Raw genomic sequence first — 25,628 nt, 5'->3', positions numbered from 1 at the left:
AAGATGAAAACATCAAAATAATGTTTATTGCAGACAATGATATAAAAATTCATCCTACAAAATGTCATTCAGCTTAAATCATAAAATTATGCAATCTTAAATCTGACAAATTCACAATACATGTAAGCAGTCATAGTATGTAGTGCATCTGGAACACATAGTTTGCCAATCATTTTATGTTCCACAAAAGATGACCATCATTAAAAGAAAAAAAAATTGAGTCAACACAATTTGGTAATTTACACTGTCTTTATATTTAAAAAGAAAGTTATATTCAACAAAATGCCATTTTTATTTTTTCATTGGGTATTAAACCCAAGAGTATTCTACCAAAGAACTACATTCCCAGCCCTTTTTTTCTTCTTCTTCTTCTTATTTTTAATTATTTTGAGACAGGGTCTTGCTAAGTTTCCCAGGCTGGCCTCAAACTTGAAGTCCTTCTACATCAGACTCCCAAATTAACCAAATTTTGTGAATTAATAGGCATGCGCCACCATGTCTGGATCAAGTACAAATTACTTAAAAAGCACTAAAGAACAGTATTGTAAACTTCAACTAGGAAGGGCTGCCCGAAATGTAAATTCCCCAGGCATAGAGTTCCTGACTTATCCCTGTTCACTTGTGGCCAGTGTGAACAAAAGGCCTGACTGGGAAATTCAAAGAGCCAGAAGGGTACCGCCATATAAGAGAACTCTTGGCAACATTCACAAAACTCACATTTTCACTCTCAAAATCAAGAAACACACCAACCCGGCCCTGAGGCTTCTCTATGTAGTGAGAAAGCATTGGGGAGGTTGTCAAGAGACTATGGTCATCATCTTCTTTCACAAAAAGGAGAAGAAACACGTCTTCGGATTCAATCACTGTGCCATTCCTTGCTATCCAGGAATCCTTACAGACTCCTACAGCCCAGTCTAAAGGGTCCTTCATATCTAATTCCCAGTACAATTTCCCAGAGTTGAAACTCTCTGTTCCCCATGCAGCAAAACAGTTAATTCCATCAGAATTCAAAGATGAGTCTGGAAGGACGTGCCCAAATCTCAAACTTCTCACATCATCAAATAGCTTGAGGTTATCACTGGACACTGTATTTTCAAAGGATATATCCACTGTAGAATGAAGAGAATATTCAAATCAAAACCAACTTTTAAATTGCTGTTAGATGAGAAGGTCTACCTGAGTCTTAATGTTGGGGGGATAGGGTGGAAGAAGAAGAGGGGTAATTGTGGCTGAAGTGCATTGCACTCACAGGTTTCTAGAATGCTGCAGAAGAAACAATAGTCCAACCAAAATGAAAACACTGCTAAATATATGGACACTGTAATAAAAGGGTGGGCATGTCTACTTCCAGCTTGTTACTTTTCGTTTCATATGAGAAATTGAAGGTCTGCATTTCCATTCAATCCAAAGCAATAATTCCTTGCTATGGTTCCTATTTAGTTCTACCATGGAAATCTAAAAACTGCTTCATCATATATCAACTTGTCTTTTTTTGATGCTTGTGAAATATTGCTCTGTGCATTCAGTTATTTTATGTTTGTTCATGCATGCTATTATATTAAATTTAATGCATTTAGTATATTACGTTTAATAAAATACGTATCACACATTCAATTTCTAAGATATTTTAAGGGTAATGTTTAAATAACCTTCATCACTCAGTGCAATTATTTTAAAATGGGAACATACTGAACTAATTTCTAATTGTCTTATTGATTGAAATGGTTTTGTATGTATACCCCGAATCACATTTATTATTATACCAGTGATCACTTATTTCTTTTTTTATTTAATCATGGTGATCAGATTACTAAATATAATTATAAATACCAATTGGCAGACCATTCCCTTTGGGTAAATTAAAGGTTAATAAACGGAAAGTTTTCCCATAGAAAATCATTATTGAAAGTCATGACACTATGCTCCCATTACTGGGCTGACACTCACCTTGGAAACACTTGAGCCTGTCTATCAGTCCAGTAATGGTCTGGGCAGGAAGTGCTGGCTTTATAGGCTGAGGCAAGTGCAGCTGCACTGATTCACTCTTGAAAGTAGGAAGAGGACATGAATCTTCTGGTGACAAAAATGACATCACAGTTTTTAAGGAACTAAACAACAATTCTGCTGAAAATGTTTCTTGAAACACTTTCTTCATGAATGTACATCTGTGAACATGAGAAGGGACTGTTTCTAGGAATCTTTCTTACTTAATTTGCCAGTTAACAACCCATTTCTCAGAGGTACCCATGTCTCTCATTAGTTAACTAGGAAAAACTGTCCCATGTTTTTGATTTGCAATGTCAAATCATACATGGTTGCATTTATCTTATTTATTTATTTTTTTAAAGAAAGAGTGAGAGAGAGTGAGAGAGAGTGATAGAATTTTTTTTAATTTTTATTTTTTTTTTAGTTTTTGGCATACACAGCATCTTTGTTTTGTATGTGGCGCTGAGGATCGAACCCAAGCCCCACGCATGCCAGGTGAGCACGCTACCGCTTGAACCACATCCCCAGCCCCACATGGTTGCATTTATGAATGTCAACATTCAGCCCAGGATGACATATATTCCTCAACCAACAGTGGAAATAGAGGCTGACTTCTCATAAAGGGGAACAGGAAATCATATTCAAACAAACACATGAATACACAGTTGATTACTCTCTACATAAACTATGCCTTCACTTTGTTAGAAACAACTTAAACACTTTCATAGCTCTCAATGGTATCCCAGTTTACACTAAAGTCAAAATTTACCTGGTCAATAGGTCTCCCAAGTCCTGCAAAGAAAACAAAACAAAAAAAGGCTTATTGTTTTTTAAAGAAATCGAATAGTATTTTGTTTTTGGAAAGATCATGTAGTATCAAATATCATCACATCAATGCTTCTTATGAATTCATTTTCATCTCTCAGAACAGTACCAGCAAAGCATATTTAAAGATTCTGAATTTGTGATTAAATCAGAATCCAGAGGGTCTAAAAAGTGTGAGAATGAAGGATATCAGTAATACACAGTGTTTACTGTCCCCAATTCCATAACTTTTAAACAGAAGAAAGAGAACATAAGGTTTTCCAAGATGTCTGCATATTGTCAAATGGTAAGAAAAAAAATGAAATGTTCATGAATAAATTGTTATTTTTCTGGATCTTAGAGAAGCAAGATACAACAGAAAAATTAAAAAAAACTCTAGGAGAGCTACTCACAATGTTTCATAAATCTTGCTTATTTATATTCAGGATAGAAGGTAAACTTTAAGTAGATTTCTATCCAACCAGGAAAGAACTCAATAATTGATGCAAGAAACATAAGAACTACCAAATAATGTGGTCAAAATTGAGAACCCCAAGTCATATAAAATACTTTCAAGCACAACTCAGTTCTTACCTGGAACAGCTCCACATATGGTTTATGGGACATTTTCACCAGCTCCATATATATTTCTCTTAAGTCTTTCTTCTTTTGAACCATATTGGCTTCACTTTTTTTGAGTTCCTCTAAAAATCTTTTGTTTTCCTTTCTAAGAATGTCTAGATGTCGATTTTCCTCCTCATGAAGAACTGGATGTAGTTTCCTGTACTCAGCCCTGATCAGTTCTTCCCTGAGATACACATAGTACTGTAGAGATAGATTGTCTAGATCACAATTCCAGTATGATTTTATCCTCCTCCACCTAAACCTCTCTCTTTGACCATTGTCTTTTTACCAGTATGTTACATATGCCATAATTTTATATTCATCCACATTTCAGAAATTAGAAACTCACTAATTTTTATCTTTATCCTTTCCCTAGTTTTTATAACAATGGCAAGGAAACAAACCCATCCTTCCCTCCAACCACTTTTATCTGCTTCATGAATGCCTGAAATATCTTAAGAAAAGGTTTTGATTGACAATTTATCCTTCAAATATAAATTTCTGTATGCAAGCAATTAGAATTTATAGCTGTCACTTAAATCACTATATGCAATATTCTGATCTCTGGTTAGAAAATTAATTTTCATCTCCAACCTCTCTATGACACTACCTGGTCATATGTTTGATCTACAAATTCAAATTTTACTTTTAGGATTCAAAGTCACCAGAAATGATGTACCTAATATCCTTATACCATGATGCTATAGTGAATAATGGACGCATTTCTAGTATGTCTGTTTCAAGCTGAGTCTCAAGGAAATAGACTCATACTTACAATCCATGGACTGATTATTTTGTTCTCTTCATTTATATTTCTTTGATTTACTTGGATCTTTTCCCGTAATGATCTTATTTGCTTTAGGAGCTTCTCCTGTAAAAGAAATATAAACTCAAACAATAGAGAAGCAAGCACATTTGGTTTCAATCTCACAATGATAGAGAATTAAAAAAAAGAGATAAGTACTTCAGTGAGAAAAAAATCATATTGCTTTCCTTTTGCTATTGATGATTGCGAATTTTAGGAGATTTCAGACTGCAAAAGTGCATAATGTAGCCATGTGCCTAGGGATAGAGATAAAGATGAATAGTTTTTAGATAATGTGGCAATTGGCTTCAGAATTTTGTTTTCTGATGCTCTACCCTGCAAATTCCCCAAAGCCTTTTATCTTATTTATTCCCTAGTGTTAGTAAATATTCATGCTGTATAGAAATGTATTGCATTTGTCATTTTGGTAGCCAGTAACTCTTTTCAAAATGAGCAGTTTCTAATGCCTTAACCATGAAAATTAAAATTAAAGTGACCAAGTACTTTATCACTACCTCTGTGGAATCAAGCTCCACAAAGGCAGGCATCCTTGCATATTTTATTTATTGCTTACATCTTTGGTTCTTAGCTTCTTCCTTGATGCTTATAAAATTACCTAGCTCAGAAAAGAGTAGGGCAATCATCATCATCCAGATCCTCAGCTCTTTTGTAATCTCTTAGCTCTACTGTTCAGTCTTCACAGTGCTCTCACTGGTGTCACTTACCTGGTATTCCTCCACAGCCCTTTCCACTGAAGGGTGGTTGTGAGCTCTGAGCTCCTGAGGGTTGCAGCAGAGCAAACAGAGCAGGTTCTTGTTCTCCTCACAGAAAATCTTCTTTGTCTGCTGGTGGGTCACACATATATTTTTCTCAGAGTTCAGGAATTGCCTGAGATGAGCCTGCCTTGCAATAGATGTAAGATTCTTCAGAAGAATATTGTTTTTGACATCTCCCTGCTGTGACGGCTCCCTACACACAGGGCAACAGGCAAGAATTTGGGCTTGTCCCCAGGGAATGAAGAAACAGGGCCAACAAAAGCTGTGCCCACAGCCTATGGTGACTGGGTATATAAGGTACTTCAGGCAGACAGAGCAAGTGAGTTCTTTCTGGAACACTTGTGGTATTTCTGAATCCATTATTCTAAGGGAAGAAAACCATAAGGATTTAATCATCTGCCCTTAAAGACATAAAGACCTGAACCAATTTTTACTCATATTCTCATTGATTAGCACACTACTGTCTAGGGAATAATAAACTTGCTTTTGTACATGACAAAATAGAACAAAATGAGTAAATAAAGAATGCAAATAAATCAAATATTTAAGTGAGTAGCTCTCTATACAAGTCTGAACTATTATCAAGCACCTTTCATACTGTGAAAATATGTAATTATTTTAATCTGCTCCAGAAAACAAAGACTTCTTTACAGTTTTTATTTAGCTAAAAATCTGGGTTCTCATTTCTACTACAGTTGAACTTCTAAGAATGGAAGAGATAAAATATTCCTAAAAATATTTTTGGATCTACAGGTAAAAAAAATATACATTATCTGAGAACTAGTTTCAGAGTGCTTATGAAGTATGTAGGAGCACTGGGCATGGTAGCACACACCTGAGACAGAAGCAGTGCAAGTCCTCACCAGCCTCAGCAAAAGCAAGACTCTAAGCAACTCAGTGAGACCCTGTCTCTAAATAGAATCCAAAATAGAAATGGGGATGTGGCTCAGTGGTCCAGTGCCTCTGAATTCAGTCTCAAGTACAATCATTCAATCAATCAATCAATAATCAATAAATAAAAAATAGAAATAAAAAGAAAAGAAAAAAGTTTAAACTACGAAATTACATTTGATTTTGTTTGGGAAAGTAGTAGCTACAGCTCTTGTAGCAATTGTATATGTACCTTAAGAATTACTCTATGGTTTCAGCAGTTATTGCTGCAGGATTGAAAATTGAATTAAGCTTCAGGATCAGGCATTCAAAGTGTGGAGGAGGTCGATTTTGATGTCATTCAGCCAGGTGAGCTTCAAACTCTATGCTGGAGAAGAATGAGCTGGTCTCCTGGAGTGCACTTTTATTGAGTCCCTGAAGACCACACCCACTTCTTCCTTGATTGCATTCAGAGTGTTTCCAATCAGTGTTAGGTAAATAGTGTAGGTAATTAGATTAGCATGGGCGATTAGATTAGTGTGAGTGGTTTGGATGTGTGGGTAATTAGTTTTCAGGTAGAAAATTTTGATGTAATCCCTTCTCTAATCTTCATAAACAAACATTTAGAGTCTTGCCCACAGCTACTGACTTAAAAAAATTGCATCCCCAAATTCAGATTATATCTAAAGATTTTCAGTTGTGTTCTTTTATTTTTCACCTTTTAGAACAGAAAGAGGGGGACATCATATGTGATTATTTTAGTATGTGTTTTTGAACATTTATAAACATTTTTCTTTCTGACTTTTGCTTTAGTCTTATTCTCCCATGTGGAGAGGGATTTAGTTTAGAAATTTTGTTTTCCTGACCAGCTGAGGTGGCCCACACGTATAATCCCAGTTCCTGAGGCTGAGGCAAAAGTATCAAAAGTCCAAACCAAGCCTTAGCAATTTAGTGAGGCCCTAAGAAAAATACAGAAAGACTCTATCTCTAAAATATTTAAAAGGGCTGAAGATGTGGTTCAGTGGTAAAATGTCCCTGCATTCCATTTCTGTTTAAAAAAAAGAGAGAGAAAGAAAGATAAGAAAGAAAGAAAAAAAGAAAGAAAGAAAGAAAGAAAGAAGAAAGAAAGAAAGAAAGAAAGAAAGAAAGAAAGAAAAATAGTTTTGCTTTTATTTTTGTCACATCAATCTTATGCTTTCCCAAAAGAGACCCAGGACTCTTCCTTGGGGCTGCTTCTTAACTAATGCCACATACACAGCATGAACTGCAAGAGCAAAGATGGCCACATTCCCCACACCCCATCCTGTGTGGCAGTGAAAATTAGTCACCATGAAGCCTCTATTGATTCTTTCTAGCTTTGGTAGACTTTCCTGGAACCTCCCTTTTACACAGATTAGTATCAAAGATGATTTTGTCCAATAGATACTAATTATGATTTTAGCATGTAAAAACAAGGAGACTTCAAAAAATATCATATTGGATGGTATGGTATGAAAGCATCAGTTTTGGTTTATAATACAAGAATCCGGGGCTATAAAGAAAAATGTTAGAAGTCACTGCCCTGAGATTTCCTCTGCTACAAAGGCATTAGGCTGTCAAGGAGGCCCTATTTCTTCCTCAGATTATCAGAGTGATAGATGAGGGAAGCACCTCATTTCCAGGGACCTCAAATGTTCACATTTGCTAAATTGAAGAAATCAAGTAGATACAACCTCTCAGACTCTGAATTATAGACAGAGTGGCTATAAAGTACTATGGTTTAAATGTGGATTTTCTCCAACTAATCTCAAGTTGAAATATTATTGCATAGAGCACTAGTATTTTGAGATGAGGTCTTTAAGTCATTAAAAAGAATTAGTGCCTTTCTCCTTGGACTGAGCCTGAATGAAGGAGTAAATTCTGGGCCCTTGGAAAATGAGTCATTTTTGAGAAGGTGGGTTGTTATGAAGGGTGTCACACATGTGTTCCGACTTTCTTCACTGGACAATTTCTCCTACTGCTTCTCTGCTATGTGCAGATTCAGCATGAAACCCTCACCAAAAATTCAGGCATCATAACCTAGAACTTACCTGTCTTCAGAACTGTGAGATCAATGAATCTTTTCTTTATAATTTACCCAGATTCAGGTATTATATGAAAAGAACAGAAAATGGACCAACAAAGAAAAGAAAGAGACACATTCTCTTACATTGTATTTTACCTTTATTAAATCAAAAATTATCTATTCCTTCATTTTGTTACATTTCACAAATAAAACCAGAAAAAATGTCCTACTTCATGTATCATAGGTGATTATATTCTCAAAATAAATTAATTAAAAAATGCATAAATTTTAAAACTTTATGTAATTTTAATATTATCACCACATTTAATAACAGATTAAGCAGGTTTTTACAAAATTTGAAGTAACCTAAACTTAAAAAGATATATTCTGTTTGACTTTTTTCATAAGACCCAAGGGAGAGGGCTTCCTTAGATATTGGATTTTCCAGAGTATTAGTGGCACAGTCCTTATGTATATCTGGTCAAAAAGCTTTGATATGGGGAGAGAAAAAATAGGAAGAAATACTGTATATCAAAAACTTTGAGAAACATTAGTAGAGATCACAGTTCTACCTTCACAATCTAGGAATACTCTTATTCAGCCAATGGCCTTAGTACTTATTGAAATACAAGTGGGGAGTTGGTAAAGAGAGTGTAATGGGAACCCTCCTTAACACATCCAAAGAGAAAGAGCCGTTCACCTCATCCATATTGTCATCTTTGTTCCCTTTCCAATAATCATTACAGACTCCAAAAGCCCAGTTCCAAGAGTCTCCCACTTCCATCTCCCAGTAATATCTGCCCGTGGTAAAAGTCTGAATACCCTAGGCAAGAAAGCATTTTGATGTTGGAGTGATCCAGGAGGCACCTTGAACATCACATCCAACATTCACACTTCTCAACTCTCAATACAGGAAGATGTGGCAGTTGAATCTTTCAGACGCAGAGTAAGAAAAGAACTGTAGACCTCTATGTAAACAGAATAAGAAGTTAAAGTTCTAAGAAAAGTCATTCTGTGAAGAACTGACATTACTGGAAACTGTGAAGTTATAGCAGCAATGATGATTTTGGCTGTAACAAATAATACAATTGTGGGCATAAAGAGTTAAACTGCAGAACAAATAAATTTTTATTTATTTGTTATTTATTTATTTATTTTCACTTATTTGTTATTTATTTATTTTATTATTTATTTGCCACAGATATGGAAAATTGTTGAACATGTGAAAATTTAAATACTGAGTCAAATATGAGATCAATATCTTTGAATTTAATTTTTATTTCAAAATAGCTACAGAAATTATGTCCTTAACTCTCTTCAGGCATCAAAAATATTTGTATCAAAATAAAATTCCCATTTCTAAAAAATGGTGTCATTAATTTGAATGATGTGAAAATTTCCTCTCTTTTCAGTTTCTCTATACAACTGGATAAAACAATTTATACATTTTAGAAAGAGTAATTTAAAACTTATTTATGCAAAACTCCTCATTATCCCTGATTCTTGTGCATTGTCTGCACTGGACTGCATTTTTTAGATTTAACATGTAGCTTTTTAGACTGAGATTTAACGTGTAGCTTTTTTATCAATTTATAAAATTCATTTTGTTTTTATTATTTCTTCTTGGCGATTAGGCTGATTTCTTCTCTTAGTTTTTATACATCAGTTCAAAAATTTATGTTATATAAATTATATATACCCTTGGTAAAAACAACATAAAGTCCTAGTAAACTATTTACCTCTGAAAGCTCCTCTCAATGATTAAAATTTATGCAGGAGTAAGGTGGCCCATGCCTGTTATCTCAGGTATTTGAAAGACTAAGACAAGTAGTACAAGGCCAGCTTGCACAAATTATTGAGAACTTGTTTTTTAAAAAAAACTGGGCTTTGCACATTTGGCTCAGTGGTGGGGTGCTTGCCCAATATGTTGGTGGTCCCTGATTAAAATGATAGTATTTTTTTTTCAAAATTGAACATATTTAGCAACTGCATCATTTTGTTTAAAAATTGAATAATGAAGCTTAAATATGAATTTAGTTTCATTTATTAAAAATTTCAATTTTTACATCACTTGTTTTATATATACCTAAATAAATATGAGCCTGGGTTATTTTTAACTCTTAAATTTTAATTTTTTATTTTTAACTTTTATTTTTTTTCACTTTTTTATGCTATAAGTCTGAGGCATATCAAAGATTTGCAGTCATTATTTATTTGTTTCTGGAAATTGTTTATTGAAAATATTTTTAAAAGAGGAAAACAATATCCACATTGTCCTAAAAACAAATAACAGATTATAAAAATATTGCCAATGGACTTACCCTTACCTCAAAAGCAGTTGAGCCAGTCAATTAGTCCAGTGATTGGCCCTGAACTGAGTTCTGGATTTACATATTGGGCTACACACAGCTGCATGAATTCAATTTTGCAAGAAGGAAGATGCAGTTAACATATATACAGTCCCAAAATTGTGACTTTTCTTAATAAGACAAAATATAAGGATTCTTGCAACATACAGAAAAATAAATAATAGTGTTCTAAGTGTTTAAGAGCAAAATTATATTCCACATGTGTGGTGGAATGAAAAGAATTAGCACTCATGATAAGATACTGCATTATGTAAAGGTTTTTAAAAATATTCTTATACTCTTTTGGAGAACAACATATTTAATAATAAAATATTTACTATTCAGAAAAATAAGTTTTTATATCTTGTACTAAGACTGAATATAGGGTCTCAAAAATGCTAGGCATGCTTTCTCACACTGAGCAAATACCTAGCCTTTTAAAAAATTTTATTTATTTATTTTTAAATTTTGAGACCAGTTCTCACTAAGTTTTGAAGGCTGAACTTGAACTTATAATACTTCTCTATCAGACTTCCTAGTTACTGGAATTACAGGTGTATACCACCATGCCTGGTGTAAAGAAGATTAAAAAATCTGGATGCTGTTTCAAATGCCTGTAATAACCAGCAACTCACGAGGTGAGGGAGAAGGTTCACAAGTTCAAGACAAGCCTTAGGATTTAGTAAGGTCTTAAGTAACTTAGTGAGCTTCTGTCTCTAAATAAAAAAAATTTTAAAAGGATGCAATCTGGCTCATTGGATATGTGGTCCAGTAACAATCCCCCCAAATTAAGTTTAAAAAGAATTCTTAATAATGAAAGATAAAAATTGATGAATGAAAAATTAAAATTATTAAAATATGAAGATTTTTCTGAGAGAAAAAACTTCAAAGTCACTGAATTTTTAATTTTAAATTTTTTAAAAGCATTTTTTCTGCCCTCAGAAAAGGAAAATGAAGCTTAATAATGCAATACAGATTGTTGACTCTTTTTCTAAGCTTCTTCTCCTAGAACAGAAGCCCCAGGTTTCTGTGCCTCACAGGTGCTGAAAAAAATCAGGGGCAAAGATACAGAACCACAAAAGCAAATAAATGGAATTGTTATCAATCAGGGATGTAGCCATTGATTTGACCAAAGAGGAGTTGAAATGCCTTCAGCTTGATCAGAAAAAAAATATATAGAAATGTGATGTTAGAGAACTATAGAAACTTGGCCTTCCTGGTCATGACTCCTAATCATACCCAAGAATATTTAACAGAAAAAGGCATAGAACATATATTTCACAAAGTGATAAGTGAAAAATATAGAAATTGTTATCTTGACTATTTACAACAAAAGAAAATATGGAAAAATACAAGTGAGAGTAAACACCAGAAATCATATAAAAAAATCATGCCTTGTTTACCACCAAAGAAATTATACTGGAGAGAAGCCCTACAAATATAAACAATGTTGCAAAGCTTCTAGTAAAAAAAATGGTCTTATTTACCACAGAATAGCCCACACTGGAGAGATACCCTACCAATGGACAGAATGTGATATAGTTTCTAAAGAAAAATCAATTTTTATTAAACAAAGCAGAATTCACACTGAAAAAAGCCCTATAAATGTGAAGAATATGGCAAAGTTTTTAGTCAAAAATTTAACCTTATTTACCAAAGAAGAATTCACACTGGAGAGTAGCCCTACAAAGGTAAAGAATGTGGCAAAGCTTTCCATTGAAAAACAGGCCTTATTTGTTGCAGCAAAATTTACATTGGAGAGAAGTCCTACAAATGTAATGCATGTGACAAAGGTTTTACTCAAATATCAACCTTTCTTTGCCACAGAAGAACTCACACTGGAGAGAAGCCCTACAAATGTAAAAATTGTGGCAAAGCTTTCCATAGAAAAACAGGCTTTATTTGTCACAATAGAACTCACATTGGAGAGAATCCCTACAAATGTAAAAATTGTGGCAAAGCATTTAGTCAAAAAACAGATCTTCCCAACATAGGTGTTTAGTGCAAACAGGGACCCGAGTAGGACTTGAGAGGTGAATTCTGTGGTCTTCTGATGCTCTAGTGAAGTTTCTCTTATAAGTTTAGTCCTTTCCTTTATTTCTCATCAAGATTTTAGCGAGGTCTGCCCAGATTCCAATATCTGGTATCGTTTAGGAATGTAATTAAAACTTGCACACAACCTTTAACAATGTAAGGTATCACTTTTTGATTTTTGTGCTTTTGATCTTAGCTTAACTTCACTTCTTTATAGCTCATGGATTTTCATGTCTGTTAGAAAAACAATGCCACAATCTAGGATGCTGAGCTTCTTGCCTGCTGAGTCCTTGTAGTATCCCGTCCTATATAAGATAGCAGAAGCTCCTTGGTCTTAGGTGAGGAATCCACAGTGACTCATGTGGACAAGTGCCTACTATAGCTACCATTATCGAGAAAGCATGGTGCATGAGAATTGAGGCAACTGAGTATTGAAGGAAATATTTCACATTTATTTCTATTTCCTTGTGTTGATTGGCTTTAAACTTTAGTGGTTACGGTATGTGAGAAAAATAAGAAAGTACTATTCAGTAAAAAATTCTTCAGAACCTGGTTTTGAGGAAGTACTTTGGTTGCGTTAAAGTTTAAAGATATCCTAGACCTAACAAACTAGCAAACTATTTTTTTTAAATTCAGACTCTTCAAGAGAAACTAAATGAAATGAGCTCTGAACTAAAGTCTGCTCAGGAGTTATCTCAGAAGCAAGATGGTACAATTCAAAGCCTCAAGGAAACTCTGAAAAGCAGGGAAAATGAGATAAAATATTTAGCAATCAAGAACCTGTGAGAAACCAATTTGTTCCATCAAAGTCGACAGTATTCTATATTTTGTAGAAATATGTATTATCAGACTAACAAATCTTAATCTGGAAAAATTGTATCTTAACCTAAATTGGTGTTTTGTAAGAATCCTGTTACTAAACAGGCAAGATAACTGAATTTATATTTAGTTTGTTAACATGTTTGGCGCATCCTCTCTCATTTTCAGACTGAGGAGTTATACCAGGTGATTGAAGGTCAAAATGACACAATGACAAAACTTCGAGAAATGCTGCACCAAAGCCAGCTTGGACAGCTTTAGGTATGTGAACATCATAGGGAGAGACTTCAGTTGGGCATGTGCCATTTGGTTTTATGTTTTGTCTTTACAGTCTTCTCAGGTGTTCAATGCTTGCCCTCCTCGTGAGGATAGTTTTTTCTCTTTCTTCAGAGCTCTGAGGGTACTTCCCCAGCTCAGCAACAGGTGGCTCTGATTGATCTTCAGAGTGCTTTATTCTGCAGCCAGCTTGAAATACAGAAGCTTCAGAGGATGGTAGGACAGAAGGAACGCCAACTTGCTGATGCCAAGCGATGTGTGCTATTTGCAGAAGCTGCAGCAAACAAGAGCAAACAGCAGAAAGAAGCTTCTTGGAAACATAACCAGGTAAATCATTAACCACTTTGTAGCCCCAAATGCTGACTTTGCCCTGATAGTAACTTTTTAGCAGGACTGTGTATGTTGAACCTCAAACTTTGAGTCATTTTTTTTTAATCTGAGTAATTCAGTTTAACATTTGTTGCCCATGTGTCATGTGCCAGATATTGGACTACATTGTGGAAGTAAATTGGTGAAGACCACAGGCTCCTTCCTCTTAACTTACTTATAATTTAGTGTGAGAAAAACACATGAACAGAATATCAGTATGGTTAATACTGCAGAGGAGCCATGTATGGATTTTTATAAGAATATGTAGGGGGGGCTGAAGAGGGAGTCAGGGAAAGCTTGATGAAATATGAGGTGTTCTGGAAGCAGGGGGAGGTGTGAAAGTCAGCCAAACAGAAAAATGGGAAAGAATGTCCAAGGTCTTAGAAATGGAAAGTACAATTAGTCATGTAATTTGAAAAATGCCTAATACATAACTCTTAAATGAATTTCTTTTTCTTCTTGGTTTAGAGTATATTCTTTCTCACTCTCTCAGTCGGTTTGTTTGAAGATCTTAAGATCTTTTTTGTGCTAGCTTCTCTTAGACTCCCTGACACTCAGATTTAAAAGTACAGTTTTTGAGGCATCTTCCTGGTTTAGTACTTTGGAGGATAAATATGAGACCTGAATTTCCTTTAGAAGTATTAAAATTCAGTTGTCTTGATAGTTTGGGGGTAGTGGTAGAAGGATAGGGATGGAAATAATTCTCAACTTTTTATTATGTACACAAAGGAAACATATCCTAAGTTTTGTTTAATTGTTATATAGAGCTCCCTTTCTTTTTTTACAGTACGTTGCAGATATACCTATCATTTATAAATATCTGCACACATATTTATATAAATGTGTAGACCATAAACATGCAAAGTATTCACTTATAACTCATGGGTGTGTGAAAAAAAGAACATTCACTTATTACTTATAATTATTTACATCCCTTCTGATGGGAATTTATACATGAAATATTTAAAGTTAGTATTGAACTCTAATATCAAGTTTATTTCCTACTACCCCCATGGTTTTTTTCACAATTTTCATATCCTATTTGATCCAAATTTCTATAGCAATATTAATAATAGCACTTTCTGCTATTGTATATTTCATTATATATCTTGAAAATTTTAATGTATTCTAATGACCATGTAAAAACTTTAGATTGATTTAAGAAGGGAATATATTTAATTCAGGAATTGTGGAAAGCTTTGCAGCAGCTACAAAGAGAATTGCAGAATAAGAGCCAACAGCTTCATACCCTGGAGGCTGAAAAATACAATGAGATTTGAACCCAGGAACAAAACATTCAACACCTAAACCATAGTCTAAGTCACAAGGAGCAGCTGCTTCAGGTGAGTGTTTATGACTTCAATGAAACTGTACTCATAGAGCTCTTAAATTCTTGTTCCTATAATATGAAGGTATTAATCATCTGTGTTGAGATCCTGCTGTAAGTTATGGGAATCAGGAAGATTTAAAATAAGTAGATACAATCTAAATCAAGATGCTAATCATCAAGTAAGAAACATCTGCATAGACTTGAAAGACTTAACCAGTATTCAGCAAATGGTAAGCACCACTGTGAGTTAGACACTTATGCCAGGGGTTGGGAAAACACAGAGATTTGGCTACTCTCTCAATCTAATAGGAGAAGACATCTGTACATAAATTTCCTGAAAGTTAAATGACAGAATGAAAGTTTTAGAGAAAAATGGGATATTAAGAAGAGTGACCAGACCGGGCGCAATAGCACACACCTGTAATCCTAGTGGCTCAGGAGGCTGAGACAGGAGGATTGCGAATTCAAAGTGGCACTAAGCAACTCAGTGAGACCTTATCTCTAAACAAAATACAAAATAGGGTTGGGGTGTGGCTCAGTGGTTTAGTGCCCCTGAATTCAATCCCCATTACCACAAAGAGAGAGAGAGAGAGAGAGAGAGAGAGAGAGAGAGAGAGAAAGGAGAGTGATCAGTTCTGCCATCTACTCTAAGCTTCACTCACATTGAATTGCTTATATTTCACTGAGTATCTGATTTTTTTCATTGTATGCATATATTGTGTATAAAAGTGTTTTTTTTTCTTATGAATGTACCCCTAGGACCTCTTCATTTAAGAAATCCTTGTCTTTTGTGGTGCTGGGGATTGAACCCAGGGCCTTGTGCATGCAGGGCAAGCACTCTATCAACTGAGCTGTATTCCCAGCCCAGAAATCCTAGTCTTTTATTAGTGCAAATTGTTCCTCCTTTGTTAGATCTTTATTGCACCATTAGGCAGAGAGTCAAGCAATATACCCTGTGTTCCCCTACTAGTTAGCTGTCAAGCATGCTAGTATGTTATATGTTGAAGATTAGTTATCAGTTCTATGTATTATATATATTGTATGTTGCAGAATAGTTAACAATTTACATGAAAGCTATCTCTGCTAAATTTTTCCTCTTGCGAAAAATGATCATGTTTTTTATCTTAAGTGACAGATTACTTAGCAAAATGTAGGAATACAGTTAATAATAGATAAGTGAATAAAGGCATATCTTTTGTCTCATTAGGAATTTCAGGAGCTCCTACAGTATGGAGATAATTCAGAAAAAACCCTGAAGCAAATGAAATGTTGCTTGAGAAACATCGGCAATGAATACATGATAGAGCTATTGCTCTAGAGGTATGTGTTGTGGTTTTGCTTATTGGGCTATGGGTTATTCTATGTACATGAGTATCATAGAAATTATGTCTACTTAATTTGCTCCTTTGGGGTTTTGATTTTCCATTCTCTCATATTTTGAAGCTCATTGAGTAAATGGTAATCAAGATAATGAACCTTGTAGAATTAGGAGATTTACTTTTTGTTACAGCGAGCTATAGATGAAAAGTTCTCTGCTCTAGAAGAAAAAGACAAAGAACTGTGCCAGCTTCATCTTGCTGTGAGAGAGCAAGATCATGACATAGAGAGATTGTGCAGTGTCCTCTCTTCTAATGAAGCTACCATACATGTAAGAGCAAAATCTGTCTTGACTTGATATTCCTCTCCCACTTGCATTCTAAGCCTGAAGCATCAGCCTCCTCCATCATTTTCTGAAAACCAGAGTATTTGCTTTATAAGTTATATGTATATGTGTGTGTGTGTATACACACACGTATATTATTTTTATTTATACACACACATATGTATAAACAAAAATAGCACTTACGAGTTCCATCGTTATAGACTAGAAAGGGAGAAATTAGGGCTGGGGTTGTAGCTCAGTGATAAAGTACTTGCCTAACACACATGAGGAACGGAATTCTATGCTCAGCATCACAAAAAATAGACATTATTATTGCTGTATGTATATAGGTGACTGTATGACCATTGTGATTCTGCAACCTGTACAATCAGAAAAATGAGAAATTATACCCCATTTGATTCAAATGTATGAATTGTCAAGATTATTGTACTGCCATGTGTAGCTAATAAAAAAAAACAAGAAAAAAATAAAGGTATTGTGTCTAACTTAAAAATTAGAAAAAAAACCGAGAAATTACAGCACTTCTGTTTTTGTAGAGGAAGTCAGTGAATACTGATTTCTGTTTACATGGTTCTAATTCATTTTTCATCTTTGGAAATGGGATTTGGATATAGATACATACACACCCTTCCCCACACACATACACTTTTACATAAGCATTTCCAGGGTATAACTGTTGTTCATCTCGTTAATATTACATACACGTCCCAGTATTCCCACAATTAGAACACTTGTTTATTTTACTAACATTTACCATGAGCTTTTTATTTACATACTTATTTTAAATCTTATATAACTAACCATCTGTCACTTTTTAAAGGAGTCATTTACTTTCTCTTCAGAGAAATTACTTCCACTATAATGTTTCCATTTTATCATGGGCCTAGTATTTCTCTCTCCACAAACTAGTTAAGAATTTCTAAAAACAAAAAATAAATTCATATGGCGTTGTTAGATTAGTTACTTAGTTTTCTCCTCTTGCAAAAAAGTCAATATGTGCTAATTTAAAGATGGATCTAATTTCTCATTTATCATGAGAAGTATAGAATAGCTCTTTTAACTTATGATTGCTCTCTTTGTGACTATAGAGCATTGAGAGTCTCCTGAGGGCCAAAGGCCTAGAAGTTGAACAGTTAACTGCTACCTGTCATAACCTCCAGTGGCTACAAGAAGAAATGGAAACCAAATTTAGCCATTGGCAGAAGGAACAAGAAAGTATCGTTCAGCAGTTACAGACATCTCTTCATGACAGGAACAAAAAAGTGGAGGCAAGACCTTAGTTAGCTTAAAAGCAGTTGGCTTAGTGGTTACTTGATTTCAGTCTTGACTTAGGACTCTAGAAGTCTGGGAAGCAAGTTATCCAAGTTTTTAATTTCATTTTCTGGGCAAGTAATTGACTTTCCCTAAGACTTGTTCCCCATACCTGTAAAATTAAGATGATGTTTATCTTTCTCAAAGAAGTTATGTGAGAATTAATGTGATCGAAAATATGCATCTATAATATGATAACTAACCTTTATTAGTTATGGTGCTCTTGCCAGGTCAGGTACTATTTTAAGAGCTTAATGGGAAGTAACTTATTGAGTCCTCACAAATATATGAGGGACATAATATTATCCCTTTTTTACAGACAAAAGACTTCTGAAGTTAACTTATCCAGGTAACAGCTAGTTAAGTGTCAGAGCCAGTATTCAACCCAGGCAGTATGGCTTCACAGTTTTAACCACCAATATAGAAATAGGAATTACATCAGCCTGCTTATTAAAACAGTTTTTGTTATTCCTTTTTAACTTTCTGTTTGATGCTCCCCTAAAAGTTTTTGCTGGGGAGAAAAAAAATGAAACACTTGGGCTGAGTGTCCATTTGTTCTCATTTAACATTAATTATTATGTTCCCTGAGCAAATAAGAGAAGAATTTATTTCAGAGAACAATATGGAAGTTGGCACTGTATATATTTTATATTGTTAGTGTTTGTTCACTGAGCATGTCTAGCCTTCTGAGTCATAGGCCTTTGCTAGATGCGGGGAAACAAAAGTGGATAAAATATGATACTTATTCTCAAGAACCTCAAAGCTCTTTCTTCCATGACAGTTCTTATAAGCATTTCAATATGTGTTAGAAAGGATGTTTTTCCAAAATCTTACACCATTCCTTCTGCATTAGGATCTTAGTGCAACTTTGCTCTGCAAACTGGGACCCAGACAGAGTGAAATAGCTGAGGAGTTCTGCCAGCGTTTACAGCGAAAAGAAAGGATGCTGCAGGACCTCCTGAGTGATCGGAGCAAACAAGCTTTAGAACATGAAATGGAGGTTCAGGCTCTGCTTCAGTCTGTGAGCACCAGGGAGCAGGAGAGCCAGGTAAGGACTAGTGCGGAGACCAGAAAAATATCATTTGTAACATGTGTATATCATTTTACATGATATACGGAGAAACTCCATAGTTTTTCTCCTGCTGTTTATTAAATAGATTTCAGTTTTATATCAATCATCCAAGTGTTAAATATGTTTTAAACACCACATTTGGAAATGTGCCCAAAACACGTGTTTATTAACTCCATTGTCTACACTGATTTTTTCTTAATGCTTTGATCATTTTAAGAGAACAAGGTATGGAGTTTTGGAGTGTTTTGATTTTAATTCTAAACTATCAATACTTGAGTGACATTTTATATTTCCATTCGAGGTATGGAAAAACTTTCAATCAAATATATTTTCTTTCACTGGGCACAGTAGTGCACGCCTGCAATCCTAGTGGCTTGAGAGGTTGAAGCAGGAGGATCTCGAGTTCAAAGCCAGCCTCAGCAAAAGTGAGGTGCTAAGCAATGCAGTGAGACCTTGTCTCTAAATAAAATACAAAATAGGGCTGGGGATGTGGCTTAGTGATTGAGTGCCTCTGAGTGCAATCCCTGGTACTCACCCCCCCCCAAAAGTATTTCTCTCCTATCTCAGGAGGAAAAAAAATGATTGATTTGGAAAGGACATGAAGAGAATACATTCCTAAACTCAATATTGAGTGTTAATCTCAGAATAATGGTATACAAATATTTCAGAAATAATTTTTTTTTTTATTTTTCCCTTCATTTTTATCTTTTTCCTTAAGGGCAAAGACTACTAGTTGACTTATGCTGCATATTAAGGACCAATAGCTCAGAATCAGTTTTTGCATTCTTACTTGCCTATGTTATGTTACCACAATATTTTCTGATGCTTTCTTGTATCATGGGATAGTGATATTCCACTCTTCTAGTTCTCTGGCCTACTGAAGTAAATACACATTTTATTAGAAACATCTTGCCACATACTTCAATGATCACTTCTAGAAGAGACCTAACAAAATTATTGTTAATCATTTAAGTCTTTGACAAGAGGCTACTAAGTCTTTGAAGTTTCTTTTTAACTTCTGTTATTTGAAAGAATTAGTCTTATACATCTTTTTACTACACAACAGATAATAAAATAATGGAACCTTGGAGCTAATGGAAATGACTGAAGATTTTAAATTCAGCAACAGTATTAGTTATACTCTTCTGCATTCTCAAGTTCTACATGCAGAAGAATCACCTAAATGGCTTTTTTTTTTAAAAAAATACTTTTTTAGTTGTAGATGGATACAATGTCTTAGGAAACAGTTATTTCCTATGTGTGGATACGAATGAGGACATTAAAAATCTACTGTCTTAGCAAATACAGGTAAACAATATAACATTATTACCAGTAGTCACTGTGTTGTACATTAGATCCCTAGAACGTACTCATAACTGAATATTTGTGCCTTGTGACTCACAAGATTGTTGTTTTAGACAGGATACTCAGGGAAGGCCAATCTGATAAGGTGACATTTGGCAAAGACCTGAAGGGAACAAACCATCCATATATATAGGTGAAGAGTAATCCAGGGCAAAGAAACAAGTACGAGTAAAGACAGTCATCTGTTACACCAATTCAAACCAGAACCTTAACACCTTAAGAGTTCTAGCAGAAGCTACTTCAGTTTCTCTTATCTGTAATAAATGTGTTATTTTTTTTTCAACATTTTGTCTATGAGAAACTTTTTTTTTCTACTCATTTGACTGTTTTTCTTTATAAACTGATAGCAAGAAAACTATTTCTTAGGGTCCCAGTAGCTTTTTAAAAAATTTTTTTTAGTTGTTGATGGACTTTTACTTTATTTATTTATCCGTGGTGCTGAGAATTGAACCCAGTGCCTCACACATGCTAGGCAAGTGCTCTACCACTGAGCCACAAACCCAGCACCCCAATAGCTTTTTCTAAACCTTTAAGCAATTACACTTAAAAACAAATTGTGTTTATTTTACTGCAATATCTTTCTAATGTTATTTGTGACTTCTTCTCACTAGGCTGCTGCAGAGAAGATGGTGCAAGCCCTAATGGAAAGAAATTTAGAATTACAGGCTGTACACCAGCATTTAGGAGGGAAAGACTTAATGATGACTCAAACACTCATCTCTAACCAACAAGCTAAAGCTACTTCCATGAGCCCCAATCTGGGAGAGCAAACTGATCAAGTAAGAACTGTAGACTTATGTAGACTTCATGTCTGCAGCATTTCTTGCTTACATTTCAGGCATATAAGTTTAATAACTTTTAATGTGAAACTGTGAGAATATTGCAAGTCCTGCCATTGTGATCATAGTTCCTGTGTCTTCCTAAATCCCCCAACTATTCCAATTTTTAGACATCAATGCAAATACCCTCCAGAAATGATAGCACTTCCTTGCCTGCTAAAGAGGATGCCAGCATTCCCAGGTCCACATTAGGTAAGTATCAAATTTTGTTTCATAAAAAGATCTTTTGTTTTCCTTCCTGTATCTTAATATTAATAGGTTTGGCCACAACTCTTTCTTTTAACAGAAAAAAAAATGTTTGGATTCCTCTGAAAGGCTGGAGACATGTAAGTTCTGAGAAGAAATGCCCATAATTTATGTTGATAAGAGTTCACAGTTGGGGCTGGGGTTGTGGCTCAGTGGTAGAGTGCTCACCGAGCACAGGCGAGGCCCTGGGTTTGATCCTCAGGACCACTTAAAAATACATTAATTAATTAAAGATATTGTATCCAACTACGATAAATATTTTTTAAAAAAAAGAGTTCACAGTTTACTCCAGGGAAAATGAATCCTAATTCTCCTTTTGAGAGAGTTTTGCAGGGATTCAGAAATGCCGGAGTAGTATTTCCAAACCTGCACAGTAGGACCAATGGAACTGATACATTCTACTGGATATCTTTCAATAGTGGGGTGCTCAGAGTAACTTGACAACACTTACATTAAAGCGTTAGGAGGGACAATATAACTGAATTATTTTCCAAACTCAACCTTATCCGAGGAATGGCTGTAGGGTTTGAACTCCCCAAAGACAATCACATTCTAAGCATGGTGGGAGCAAAACTCAAGTAGAAACGTTGGATTGGAGTTTCTGCTTTTACAGAGCAAAAGGTTGGTATTTAGGGTAGCTTTAAGGAAGCTATTTCCCAGAGAATTACAGAAGTAGCCACTGGTGATAATTAATGAGGTAGGGATTATAATGCTGGAAACAGAAAGGGTGTAAACTTAAACAATTAACTTGTGATTTCTTTTGTTATCAAGAATATAGAAAGTTTGCAACTGTATTATAGTGTATGGTATTAGATGATTCTGTGGGAAAAAATTGCAAAAGTTTCATTATCTAACAAGAAACCTTTGCATTGCCCCAAAAATAATGAATGCTAGATTTGTGTAATTTACTTTATATTTGCCTTTTTCTTTTTAAAATTTATTTATTTATTTTAATTAGGTATATATGATAGCAGAAAAAAACATACTTTCCCCCAACTTTTTATTCTGGAAATTTCAAACCTACAGAAAAGTGGCAAAAATAGTGTAGTGAATACCCATATACATTTTTATTAGGATTCATCAATTGTTAACATTTGCCACATTTGCATTATTTCTTTCCATGTGCCCAACATATATAGATATAATGCTTTTTTTCTGAATTTCTTATAAACATCATGACATTTGATCTGTAAATATTTCAGCAAGTATTTTCTAAGGACAAAGGCATTCTCCTACATGTTTACAATGTAATTATCATGTTTAGGAAATTTGACCTTAATGTATTTTTACTATCTAAATATATAATCCATATTTAGAATTCTCATTGTCTCAATAACATTTTCTGTAGTTGCTTCTTCTTGCCACCAGGGGTCATGCATTATGCTTAGATGTCCTGTCTTCAGTCTACTTTAATCCAGAACAGTTTTCCAACTTTTTTCCTCCTGTCTTTTACAACATTAGGATTTTTGAAGAATTCAGAACAGTGTCTATCATTATTTCCTCATGGTTAGGTTCAGGTTAAATATTTTTGTCAAGAATCCTATGAGTGATGTCTTTCTGAGTGTATCCCATTAATGCATATTGGTCAGTTTGCATCAAGTTGAATAATTGGATATACAGGAATAAGTATCAGATCATCAAATGTGGAAAATTTTTTATGTAGTGGTAACAAATTTCATCCTTTGGTTAAGGTTGTAATGTGTGCCAGATCTCTTCATTGTAAAGGTTCATTTTCCCCTTTGTAATTAGTAAGTGCTCTACAGGCTGATAGCTTGAGATTCTGACAGTTGTGTTTCCCAATAGTCAGTGGCTTTAGCATTCTTTAAACCTTGCTTGAACTTTTAAAACTTAATTTCCTAGTTCTTAATTTTTTTCTCTTATCTGTTATGAAATTCTTTTACAAAAAAGAGTTATCTTGCCCTTATCTTCCCACTCCGTTTGTTGTGTAAGTGGATTGTGTCTTTTAACAAATTATTATAATATGTACTTCTGTATTCCATAATTTTAGATGTTTGTGTCCTACTATTGTCAAACACATTCAAAATTTATCATTAACACAGTTAAAAAAGTCAAATATATGAAAAAGATATTCTCAGAAGTCCCATTTGCTTTCCAATCTTTTCTCTCATGTTTCTTTTCATTCTCTGAAGGTAAATTGTTAAATTCTGTGATCTCCTTAATAAAATATCTTTTTGCAAATAAACAGATGAATCATGTTCATACATAATTTGTATGTGTGTGTCACATATTTCCCCCTTTTCCAGATAGAAGTATTCTTTTGAACATAGCTTCTTTCAGTTAACATATCCTTGAAATTGCTTCATATAAGTTCATGAACTTCCTCATTCTTTTTTATAGCTGTATATATATAGTCCTTAGTGTGAATATACTGTAGCTGATTCCATCTTTTCTCTCTCGAATGTAGGGTGATTGCAATATTTTGCTATTATAAATAATACTATAAAAAAACCTGTGTGTGTGTGTGTGTGTGTGTGTGTGTGTATTTTCTTAATTGCTGGAATGCATATTCCAAGTAAATTTCTCAAAAATGAGGCAGCAGAGATTACATGTTTTGAGTGATTAAAACTGGCACTATGTGTTCATTTTAGGAGACTTGGACACAGTTGCAGGACTGGAGAAAGAACTGATTAATGCCAAAGAGGAACTTGTACTTATGACTAAAAAAGAAAGAGAAAGTCAGGTGAGTTTTATAGTCAAGGCTAATTTCCAAATTCCTGTTCCCCTTCCCGAGAATAGTTGATATTTAAAAGTACAATTCTCTAAGTATAATATCTAAGTTCAAATATAAGGTATACCTTTTTTCTTTTTGGAAAAAAAATATAAATCATTTTGTGTGTGTGTGTGTGTGTTTATATATAAAAAATGTATATGTAAGATATAGATAATATATTGCATATAATATAATAATATATGTAATTAAGATATATATAATATATATGCATACATACTATATATTTTATCCAATAAGATCCTCTTATTTTTATAATGGGGACCTTTTTAATGACTGAAACAATGAAGATTTTTTATACCCATTGATAACTGTAAGAAAATAATTGAAAAACACTTGTGAAAAGAGGAAATGCTATGTTATTGCTGCTTAGAATTATGACATTAGACTCATGGAATTATAGTTTAGAAGCATTAAACAAGAGAAATTTGAGTATGAGCAATAATATTTATTGAGTACTCATTATATGCATTAGACTGTGCTGAATTCTTGAATTAATGCTAGTGTTCACAACTCTACACAAAATTGATGGCATTGGACTTATTTATAGATGGAAAAGCTGAAACACTAATTTATTTATTTTTTTAATGGGACAGGGATTAGTCCTAACTAATAAATGCCAAAGCTAAGATTTAGACTCAAAGACTTTTGTGTCTTCAAATACTTTCTTTCTGAGAAGTCATTTCTTGGAATAGATACTCTTCCCCATCTTATGCATGAGCTATTTCTATCAGTAATTTTCATCCATTTTCTTAGAAGAAACCTGTCAGTCTTATAGAAATCCTTCCTCTGTCTTCCCCATACAGCGAGTTGTATGTCCAGCTATGATGTAGAAGAAATGTTAGGGCTACAACATAGCATTACAGACAAAAACTAAACACATGTTGCTATGGCATCTATTTTAAAAGGTCAGTCAGGGGCTGGAGTTGTATGTAGTTCAGTGGTAGAGTGCTTGCCTCATATGTGTGAGATACTGGGTTTCATTCCTAGCACCACCTATAGATAAGCAAATAAAATAGATGTCCATCAATAACCAAAAAATATTAAAAAAAGTCAATGTCATGGGTTCCTAAGTTAAGTTAGCTAGCTAAGTTCCTAGCTTTTTCTACCTTTTTGCTGTGATTTGATCTATAATATAAAATCTCTGTTTATATTTATGATGAAATTGTCTTATTATACCTTTTGATTTCATTACCATATTTTTGCTTATAAACAAATTCATACATGGCATTTAAAAAATTAGTTTTTAAATCCCCTAGTCCTTTCCCTTTTTTCCTCTACTTTAGCCATTGATTGAT

At 34.2% G+C, this 25,628-nt stretch overlaps 1 protein-coding gene and 1 pseudogene across 1 annotated transcript; one reads left to right on the top strand and one right to left on the bottom strand.

The window, feature by feature from the left end:
* Positions 1-615: 615 nt before the first annotated feature.
* Positions 616-5,355, bottom strand: LOC143404157 (tripartite motif-containing protein 43-like). The gene is made up of 6 exons (XM_076862466.1): positions 4,945-5,355; positions 4,190-4,285; positions 3,385-3,615; positions 2,756-2,778; positions 1,948-2,165; positions 616-1,109 (listed from the first exon to the last, which is right to left on the bottom strand). Exons 1-6 carry the CDS (start codon positions 5,353-5,355, stop codon positions 616-618), a joined length of 1,473 nt encoding a protein of 490 aa, XP_076718581.1.
* Positions 5,356-11,873: 6,518 nt separating this feature from the next.
* Positions 11,874-25,628, top strand: part of LOC143404156 (myomegalin-like) — a 31,177-nt pseudogene continuing 17,422 nt past the window's right edge.

The sequence above is a fragment of the Callospermophilus lateralis genome, chromosome 7 (genome assembly GCF_048772815.1).
Source record: "Callospermophilus lateralis isolate mCalLat2 chromosome 7, mCalLat2.hap1, whole genome shotgun sequence".
NCBI classification, from domain to species: Eukaryota; Metazoa; Chordata; class Mammalia; order Rodentia; family Sciuridae; genus Callospermophilus; species Callospermophilus lateralis.
Note: the sequence above shows the minus strand (reverse complement) of the source record. Positions and strands in the feature narration are given on the sequence as shown.

Bases quoted from the DNA above. Each gene is read 5' to 3' on its own strand.
- LOC143404157 (XM_076862466.1), bottom strand. From the start codon at position 5,355: ATGGATTCAGAAATACCACAAGTGTTCCAGAAAGAACTCACTTGCTCT. The intron at 3,616-4,189 runs GTAAGTATGAGT...CTATCTCTACAG, and splicing joins AAATAATCAGTCCATGGATT to TACTATGTGTATCTCAGGGA. The intron at 1,110-1,947 runs GTGAGTGTCAGC...TTCATTCTACAG, and splicing joins CAGGCTCAAGTGTTTCCAAG to TGGATATATCCTTTGAAAAT.